This window comes from Musca vetustissima, unplaced genomic scaffold (assembly GCF_032173495.1).
Source record: "Musca vetustissima isolate MV318-11 ecotype Yass unplaced genomic scaffold, APGP_CSIRO_Mvet_v1 utg8861, whole genome shotgun sequence".
In the NCBI taxonomy this organism is placed as follows: domain Eukaryota; kingdom Metazoa; phylum Arthropoda; class Insecta; order Diptera; family Muscidae; genus Musca; species Musca vetustissima.
Window position 1 is genome coordinate 54,694 of NW_026885577.1, and position 11,102 is coordinate 65,795.

Below are 11,102 nucleotides of genomic sequence, written 5' to 3' on the forward strand. Positions count from 1 at the left end.
AAATCTAAGTTTGGTCCAAATGGGACCCTCAATTTATAATATAAACATTGTTTATACAATTTTTTGGAGAAAATGCTGAAATCTTAATATTCGAACTTAATATATTTTTGGAAGAAATATTCCAAAGTTTAAAATTTTCCCAAATAGTTAATTTTTCTGAAACTAATTTAATCCATATGGGGGATTATTATTATTTCAACGATGTGCATTTTCAAAACGAGGGACTTTTTTAAACCATTAGGTTCAAAGTAGAAGTGAAACGGTTGTTTTCTTTATATTTTAAGAAGGTTTTAAAATATACTCAATATGGAATTGTGTGCTGCCAAAATGATCACGTCTTGGGGTAATAGTTTGAGGGATTCCGAGGGATATACAACCTATTGATTTGACTTCAAATATTTCGCGGGCTACACTCAACGACAAATTCGAGTTCATGGTCTGGGGGTGAAAAATTCCCATTGGGGATAAAGGACTTTGGTGAGTATATGAAAATCCCAGAAGTCGAAAAAATTCGTATAGGTTAAAGTTCGAAGATATGGCCAAAAAATAAATGTCTAGGAAAAATGAACCGCTTTTCTAAATTTTTAAACCGGATGTTCAGATAATAAACCCGACCCGATAGTCCGGTTTAATAAATTTAGCACGTTTGTTGGCAGGTTTTCTAATAATGTATAATGTTTTATTATCTGAAAACCGGTTCAAAAATTAAGAAATCCAGTTCTTTTTTCCTCGAAATTTCGAAAATGTATCAGACGCAATTTTAGAAAATAATACTGAATTTTTTGAAATACATAAGTATAGAGTTTTATTGACAAGAAACAGGTAAAATTGAGAAAAGGGCAATGAAACGTTAAAATATCGATCGATTTCTAGTCTTAAAGGACCCAACCTACAATTTTATTTGCAAAATTCTTGTAGAATATTGCGAGGATAAAAAATGACACCTTTTGATTATTCGGTTCAATAAATTAAGGATGAAGAGAGATGACATTTCTTCAGTAAAATTAAATGAGGATTTTTTTTTTTTTGTAGTACATTTTGTCTTTGTAAATCGATTCCTTGTGACCACAGATCATCTCCAATATATGTCATCTCCAATACATACAATAGTATCAAATGAAGATAAGATATACCAAGTATAATAATAGAATTTTTCCTTCTAAGGTTTTCATATCGTCATCATAAATGCAAACGGACGTAACTACAGAAAAATTCGAAATTGACTTTTTGTTAGGTTATTGTTCGTTTAATCAAACTACATGATCACACAAAAATTTAGACATCTAACGTCAAAAACAGCGGTGTAATTAACGAAATTCAAACGGACGTAACTACACTCCTGTAAAAAACTAAAGCTTGCAATATTGAAGATTGAAATTCTGAACTTATATTAATTTTAATTTTTTTACGGTAGCCCCCATATCGGGGTATCCCAAATTTAAGGTTTTTTAAATTTGTTTAACTAATCATCTATAATTAGGTATTTTTGTTTCCCACTGGGTGGAAAAGTACCCTGTGCAAAGTTTTATCGCTATCGGAGAAATATTTAATGCAACATTTACATAAAATTGGTCGAAACTCTATATGGGAGCTATATCGAAATCTAAACCGATTTTCTCACACACTTCACACACATCACTCTAGACTCTATTCAGTACGTTATGCAAAATTTCGTTCAGATCGAAAGAAATATAGGGCTTTAATGCACGATTTACACAAAATCTGACGAAAATATGTGTGGGAGCTATGTCTAAATCTGAATCGATTTTCACGAAACTTAACACACGTCACTCCGGACTCAATCTGGTACGCTGTACAAATTTTAGTCTCAATCGGATAATTATTAGTCGCTTTGTTGTACTACAATTATTACCATGTGGATGTTATTCTTTTATTTCATTAATACAAATAATGTTGTTGCTGTACCGCCATCTATGTTATTTAGTATTTAAAGCAATATTTTTTAGAAAATATTTAATTTGTTGTTATATGGAATTTAATTTGTAGGAATTATTTTATCAATTTGTTAACAAACACTTGTTACAATTTTTATAAAAAAATATACATACATTTAAATATTATTTAAAATGTTTAATATATTCTATAAAACAAATAAATAAATTACTTTTAAGTTGATTTAATAAAAATTGAATTTATTTTTATTGTGTTAAACTATTGATAAATATATAAGGCAAATCAATGGAAATATTATAAAATGCAATCCATTACATCTTCATTGACCTCCCCAGAATTATTATGCTTTTCTAATTGTATGTAAAAAATCAATAAAAAACATTATAGCAATATTGAAATTAAAAAAAATATATAATGTAATTTAAATAAAATCTAAGTCTTAAGATATATTTATAAATTAATTAAGAAACTAAAGTTATTGATTTTGTCTAACACAGGGTGTTCTGTTAATGTCTCTGGTTTATAAGCAATATATTTATTTACACATATATTTATATGTATGTTTGTATGTATTATTAAATAAAGTAACGTATACGTATTGAGATAAATTAACAAAACTTTGATGATAAACAAACAAAAAATATGATATTTGTTCAAAGGAAATAAATTGTTAAAATTTATTTCAAAATTTTAAAAATAGGAAATTATTGTTCTGTTATGAATATTTTTAATTAATTAAAAAATATCCCATATTTTTTAATAATATTTTATTATTAAAAAAATATTAATTTAAATGTTAAAATTTAATTTTCCATTTTTTCGAAAAATAATTTCCCTTTTTATTTGTTATACGAACCTTGCCCTTGAAATTTATTTCCAAGTTCTTGCAATTTCTTTGAAAAAAATCGTAACAATATTGAAGATTAAACAAATAAATAATTTAATTTCTAGCCAATGAGTCGAAAAAAAACAATAACAAAATATAAGTAATATTAAATAAATGTGAATTAAATGTATAAATGTGTGTGTGTATAGTTATAAAAAATAATATTACCAACTAATTCAAAACCAAAAACCCCATATTAGCAACAAGAATATGAAATAAATTGAATTGAATTAAAATTAAATTAACAAATAATTAAATTTAGCAAACCAATGCTGCAAACAATTTATTGCATACAAAATTAAAAATGAAACAACAACAAAAATAATTATTTCTATCTCTATTCTAATGCAGCAAAGACAATCTTTGACAATGATACGAATTAAAAAAGAAAACAAATTAATTTTGAATTTATTTATTTACAACTTATGTTGACTTTTTTGTTTGTTATTATTTTTATTGTTGTATTGCTAATGAAAAAACAATTATTTAAGAAAAATAAAACAAAAAGGAATTGTTAATTGTGTTTAGTATATATTTAAATTGTAAATTATTTTCAACACACAACTGAAACAAAAAAAGAAGTTTAAAACATTTCAGAAAGAAAAAAAACAGAATATTGTGTTTAAATGGTAATCAAAATATTTTTAAAGGTAAGTTTCATAAGATTTTTTTAAAGCTCCATAATTGTGGATTTTTAAAAAGCCAGTATTACCATAGGCGTAGATTTTAAAGAATATATTACATTTTCCCAGTATTACAAAAAGCGTGAATTTTTAACCCGAGCTGTGCTAGCGTGACCATACGGTCACATTAATAAGACCATCAATAAATCATCTAAAAAACCTGTACCCAAGCAGTGCTAGTGTGTCACAGCCCAAAAATTGATACTGTCGATTATCCTGAAAAGAAAAAAGGATATAAATAAAATTTTTGGATTCAGTGACCCACAATCTAAAGGCGTTGAAAGTTTCGTCCCAAAATTCGAAACAAATAATTACAGTACTATTCGGGTTAAAGAAATATTTTTTCGAGTATTAGCAAAGACATATCGCCGCTGCCTTGGCCATGACATTAAAATTCTGCTTGGAGATTTTAACTTAAAAATCGGAGGGGAATATATTTTTGATTTTTTCCAGAAAAAGAACAAGAAAAACGTGAGCGTGAGCAATTGGAGATGTTCAGGAGTTAGAAAGAAGTCCGAAAAATGTACCAATTTTACCACCAAACCGAAGGCTGCAGAGATAAAGATGGAGACCTGGTGACAGATACAGATAGCGTGTTGAGTATCAGTAAGTAGCATTTTTCAAAGCATGCGTGTCCAATGATTGGAACCTCAGCATCCTGTGTCCCGTGCACAAAAAAGTAGACAAGACTATGTGTGCCAACTATAGAGCAATTAGTCTCCTTCCCATCGCATATGAAGTGCTATTTAGTGTACGAAGCCAATGACTGAACGACTGAAGTCAATGAAGGCTTCGGACCTGGCAAATCCATCATAGACCAGATTTTCACTCTGCGACACATTCCAACTATAAAGCCGCATTCGACAGGTGAACACAAATGGCACTCGGTACACCAAACAACACATGTTACTCGCCTACGCCGATGACATCGACATAATGGGTCGAACATTGCGAGCGGTAACAGCCACCTTTAAAAAAATTGAGGAGTCTGCCAAAGTGGGACTAGCAGTAAATTGCGAGAAGACCAAGCTGATGGTACCAACGCCGAAGACGTCTAGTAGACTCGGACCAACTGTGGAACTTGAAAACTACAGCTTCGAGTTAATGAACGATTTCATGTACCTCGGTACAGCCATAAATAAAACTAATGGCATCAGTTCTAAAATTCGGAGGAAAATAGTTTTGGCCAACAGATGCTACTATGGTCTGAGTAAGCAACTCGAGAACATGGCCACCTTTCGCTAAACCAAACTCACACTCTACCAGATGTTGATATTACCCGTAATGTTGTATGGATCTGAAGCATGGGTACTTGCGCAAGCAGACGAGGCAGTTCTTGGAGTATTTGAGAGATGAATATCGCCGTTGAACTTACCAACGTATCGAGCTCCAGCGACTACGTTGGCGAAGCCATGATGTGAGAATGGATGAATATGCTCCAGCTCAAAGGCCACGAATCCGATGGAAAGAAAAAGTAGAAGACAACATCTCGGAATATGTTATTTCCAAATGGATGAGATGCGAACTAGACAAGGTATAATCGTATACTTTCTTTTTAAATAAATAAAATTTCAAAGTTAGTTGAATATTAATATGGCATTGGAGTTTCAAGATTTGGTTTATAAAGTATGGAATATTACATTGTGTGGTAGGTAACTGAAGGAGTGGACCATTTTCGAACTTGTTTTAAGTTTGAAAAATATTATATTATGATGTGTGTATTTTGTATCAACTCGGACATTCCACACGATTTGGACTATCAAATGTTCGAAATGTTGACCATTTTGTGGTCCAACAATATTCAGGCTTGGTAAAAATATTGGGATTGTCCGCTCGTATGATATTACAAAATTAATATTTAACAAAATGTTTACCATTTTGTGTGGCAAGTACCAGAAGGAGTGAACCAATATGTCTCACCATCGAACTTGATTTATGTGTGGATGAAATATTACGAATATTGGTTGAAATCAGTTACTTCCTTGGAAAGTTATCATGCTCAGCAGCCAGCCATTCCGTAGACCTCCACAAACCATAGGCTGAGGGTAAATATCTGTCAGCAACACGTACTGACACTTTTATGCTTGCTTTGGTTATAAAATATTGCTATAACTTTTAAAATACCCGAACATGGCCAAGATCGTCCTTATTTTTTCGCAAACTATATTAATTTCCCTTTACTGGAAACAATTAACAAAAATCGAATATCAATTTTTTAACCCACCATCAATTCAAATAAATTGGGGCAATTTTTTTAATTTTCATAATTCTCACTTGTGGAAATGCTTGTCCATTGACACTCATATAAACATTCTTCCCTAATAAATAGTGAAAGTTACATCCAAATATCTCAATTCATTCCAAAGTTATAGCCATTTGAAGTTGACCTTGTGTCAAAATATAGCAGCTACACGATTCTGTTTGCCTAGTACCGAAAATTGGAAAAAAAAGGCTGAAATGCAATTGTACAAAAATCGAAAAATGAAGCTGGCTAGCCGTGTTACCAGATCGTTTACATAGTATTTGAAAGGTTCTATTCGAAATTATGAGCATACTTTTAGGCGTTACATTAAAATCTATGTCCTCCACTTTTTCCACGTAAATTTCCATTTGAGTGGGGCGCCTGAAAGTATGCTCATATTCCGCCAACCTGTATCAAAACTCAAGCATAACACGAACAAACAATCTGGCAACGTTACTGCTGGCTGTATTTTTCTGTTTTTGTAAAAATGCAATTTCTTAAGAATGAATTGAGATATTTGGATGTTAGGGAATATTTTGTAGTTTATATGTATGACATATAAAAAATTATGCTAATTGGAAAAATTGTCGAAATCGCTTTGAATTCCTCGATGTATGATGGGTTTAAAAACATTTTGGACATTCGATTTTCGTTTAATGTTTCCTGTAATGGAAAATTAACATGTTTTCAGAAAAATAAGTACAAATTCGCCCATGTTTATATATTTTGAAGGAATGTCAATAGACAAGCATTTTCACATCTGAGAACTATGAAAAGTATGCTCATTTTCATCCAAATTGCTTTGAAGAGCTAGATGTATGGGCATTAAAAAAAATATTCGATTTTTTTTAATGTTTCTAATAATGGGAAATTAACACATTTTCCGAAAAATAAGGACGAGCTTGGCCATTCTTGTTTATTTTTAAATTTATATTCATATTTTAAAACCAAAATAAATAAAAAAGTGTCAGTCGCTGTTACCGACAGATATATAGCCTAAACGTATAGTTTGCGGAGGTCTACGGAATTAGTCACAACTATTATTATTCGTTGCATAGAAGGTATATTTTATCAATGAGAAGGTCTGTGGAAAAGGTCAAAAAGGAGGTTGTCCTATAGACCATATTTTCGGATTTATTGTAGGTTTGGGTAATGAGGGTTTTGGCTAATGAGTATATATACATACATGTGTCTCATCGAAATATTGGTTTGTCCGTCCGTCCGTTTGTATGGCTGGTACGCATGATAACTTAGAAAAAAGTAACCGATTTTATCTTAAAACTTAATTTCACAATCTTAAGTTCGAAGTTGATGAATCTCGGTCAACTCTTTCTGAAACCTGTAACACAAAATGATTCAACTTTTCCTGAAAATGAATTTTGTAATATCATAAGAACGGATTATCCGATTTGAACCAAACTTTGCACAATCTAATATTTTTACAAAGCCTGTATATTATTGGAAGATGGGACTTATCCGGGCATTTCTTCTAGTACCTCCCCCGCAAAATGGTCAACATTTTGAAAATTTGTTAATCCAATAACAATCGAATGAATTTTCCGATTTTATACAAAATACCCACATCGTAATATTTTTTTCAAACATAAATCACGGGACCCATCCGTCCACTTCTTCTGGTACCTACCACACAATGTAATATTCCATACTTTATACATCTTGAAAATACAATTTCATATTTCAGGGTATTATAGCTTTGTGCAGCCCCAAGAGTTTGTAACGCCGCGAAATATTGGTCCTAGACCCATCTTTTGAGTATACCGGAGTGGTTGGCCTTATGAAAACGTAAATAGTTTACTATACTATGACCAGCAAATAATTTGTATAACAAAAATATTACCTAGGGAAATTAAAGAAAACTTAAGAACTACATTTCATATTCAAGAATGTAAACTATTTGCAACAGGTCAAAAATGATAACCATAATATGTGAGGTTTAAATTTTAGACGATCGGTTTTTGGGTGTATCCACTCGATGGCGCTGACGACAATTGTATACAAGACTGTTCGACAGAATTGACATGTTTTCGGAAAATTAGAGTTTTCTAGGTTTATTCATGTGTAGCTCAGAATATATTTTTTTGTTGAGTGGTTGTAAGGCACTGATTCTATGGTAAATTATGTATCCTTAGGTACTACTTAAACTACTCTTGCTTAGCCTAATTTCAACAACACAAAATACTTATCAGTCATCTATTTGTTCTAATAATAGAATTTGATCTGTGAAGAGTTTTCTCATCACCAACAACAGTCTTATCAGCGTTGCATGTGGGATTTTAGGCTTTTATCTTAAAACACCCCAACGATCAAATCTTCTGTAACATAAAATTCTGTTCAAAGTATTTTGAATACCAATAACATCAAATTTTAAAACATTATTTACTGCTTTGATTTTAAAGTCTGAAATACAAAAGAAGTTATGGCACAAATAAAGGAGGTTTGTAATTTTTCCAAACCCGTCGTCAACGCCAGCTATTGATGGACATGATTTAAATCAAGCACATTAGTTTTTGTAGCACAATTTTCAAAGCGCATAACTTTTGAATAGATTATCGCTTTTTAACTAGACAATATATGATTATAACTTCCATACGACACCAATTTTATTGTAATATCTGCACTGTGAAATAAGTTATGGCACATTAGGTTTAAATCGATTTTTGGTTCTACCCATTTAATAGATGGCGCTGACGACAAGTACCGACGAAAATACCAACGTAATTTTATATTCTTCATAACTTTTAAATGATACAGATATAATTGTTTATTTAAAAGATAATTATAGTTTTTTAAAGTCTTAAAAAACATCCACTATATTGTCGTATTGAAGTAAGTTTGTGAGAATTTTCTGTGAACAGTCATAACATTTGAACGCGTAAGATACAGATGTAACGACAAATTTCCTACGGTTGCTGGGATACAATAAAGTGAACGAGAGTGGAAAGATGTAGTTTTAGCTTTCAAATTCAGAATACTTCGCATTATTTTAACTTAAATTTATACCGGTACGGCTGTTGGTTTTACAGGAACTGGGGTTTGCTGGTTCTGGCGATCGGCAGTGGGTTCCGGTCCTTGCTGCTGCTTTCGATATAAGCTTTGACGCTGTCCTAGGTTTCATAACCTTCCTATAAAGGTCCACGACGGCTCCAAATGTCGGTTTTCTTAGCACTTTCCTTTATGTAAAGGCCCATGACGGCTATTTTTTTCGGTTTCACTTGAAATAACTCGTCGTTATATAAAGGCCCACGACAGCCCTTTATTTCGGGTTTTTTTCCATAAAATCACTTTTTGTTATATAAAGGACCACTACGGCTCTTTATTGCGAGTTTTTCTTTAAATCGCTTTTCGTTATATAAACGCCAACGATGGCTACTTATTGTGAGTTTTTGCTTATAATCACTTTTCGTTATATAAAGGCCAACAACGGATCTTTATTGAGCGTTGGTTATTCAAGGACAATTATCAATCACTACTTTACACTCACCGACATTCTTCTCTATCTCCGTTAGTGATCTTTCCTCTGCTCTGGACCTTCCTGCTTGCAGTACAAAATGAAAAAATTCGCTGTTGCAAACATAAATTTACTGTGAAAAAAATCATTTCGGGGGGGGGGGGGGTCCCAGGCCACCGGGCCGCCCCCCTGCGTACGTCCCTGCAATACAGTATTTAACTATTTTAATTTTTAATATTATCGGAAATTCAAAATAAAGAAAAATTTAACTCTTATAAGAAATGTTAACAAAATATAAAAAAATACTAATTATTTTTTTAATTACTTTAAAACCCAAATTATTATTTTTTTTAGTTGTGTTTCTGGTGTGGACGAAAATGAGGGACGATTTTCGTCCTTACACAGATACAAATCAAAAATATATTTTTAGCTTAGAATATCTTCTTTGTAACCGCGAACAAGGTGGTTTACCGGACTTTCCAGTAACTGAAAATTGAAAAACTATTTTTTAACGATTTTAATTTTTTGTGTTTATTATAAAAAATAATTTTAAAATCAGTGTACAAACTAAAAATTAAATTAACTTACAAAATATTTCAACTTAATATTTTTCTCTATTCTAACACAATACTAATAACTAAAAATATAGCAACGAATTAAACAAATGTAGCACGTCTCACAAGACCATCACTGCAGCCAATATAGACAGCCTTGTTGTTGGCACAACACAAGGCATTGACACAGCTGCCGGTGTCCACTTCACCCAAGGCCTTCAGCTTGCCCTCATCCAAATTGGACCACCCTTTAACCTTGTTGTCATAACCACCCGTATACACATGGACCTGATCGGTGCAAATGGCATTGATGATCATTTCATGGCTGTCCTATAATTTTCAAATCAAAATTCAAATTAATTAGATGTTGAACATTTTAAATATTTTCATCTCTCAAACCCACCTTTTCTTCAAGTAAAACCTTAAATTTCTGTTCCATTGCATTGCTGACAACAAGGAAACCCTTTCCCGTACGATCGGCCACCACAATGTACTTATGTCGTCCATCATCGGTTGGCGCAACCAAACACAATGGCGACTTCGCCGGCAGTACAGACTTGGTAACATATTTTCCCGATTTCCCGGGTACAATTTCCGATATGACCATATCTAAATCACGCACCGTGTATATCCAACCTTTTTCCGCCGCCAGTGATTTAACTTCTTCCACAAGATTATATTTAAAAATCATTTTATCATTTTCCCAATTCGAGACAACACCCTTATCGTCGCCGGTAAAGAGGATATCTCCCTCACAATACATCGATTGGATGACATCATCACAGCGTAGAAGTTCTTCAACTTTATCATAGGGTGGTAGCATAAATTTCACACAACCATCACAGGAACTGGAATATAGTTTGCCCTTGCTATTGACGGCCAAAGCGTAGATATACGATTCATGGGCATCAACGCTCTTGACGAGATTTAAGTCCTTATCCCAAATCTGTAAATGGAATAAAAGAGGGGAAAATGTTTTAAAATTTTGCCATCAGAAGTGATTGGATGATATGTCTTTATTATTTAAAACAACATCGTTGAGTTCGGCCGCACCGGAAGTTGGAAACTTATCTGCACATTCCTTCTAGTATCTCCCCCACAAAATAGTAAAATTTTTGAAAATTTGTTAATCCAATAACAATCGTATGGTATGTCCAATTTGATACAAAATATGCACTTACAATATATATCGGATATAAGAAACTCCAAAAAAGCCGGAGATTTCTTTCTTATATGCGTTTTTCCTTATATGGAATTATCGGATATAAGAAAGTATAAGCACGGTGCTTTTGATAGTCTTTCTTATATGCGATTTTTTCTTATATGAGATGTGCTTATATCCTATATCTACTGT

The 11,102-nt window shown here is 32.2% G+C and overlaps 1 protein-coding gene across 1 annotated transcript; it reads right to left on the bottom strand.

Annotated features, from left to right (window-relative positions):
• Positions 1 to 9,850: 9,850 nt before the first annotated feature.
• On the bottom strand, positions 9,851 to 10,694 carry LOC133332820 (uncharacterized; the record flags this gene model as incomplete). The annotated part of the gene is made up of 2 exons (XM_061541191.1): positions 9,851 to 10,078; positions 10,152 to 10,694. Coding segments are annotated over 2 exons (771 nt in total), but the record flags the coding sequence as incomplete, so codon positions are not given.
• Between the last annotated feature and the right edge of the window lie 408 nt (positions 10,695 to 11,102).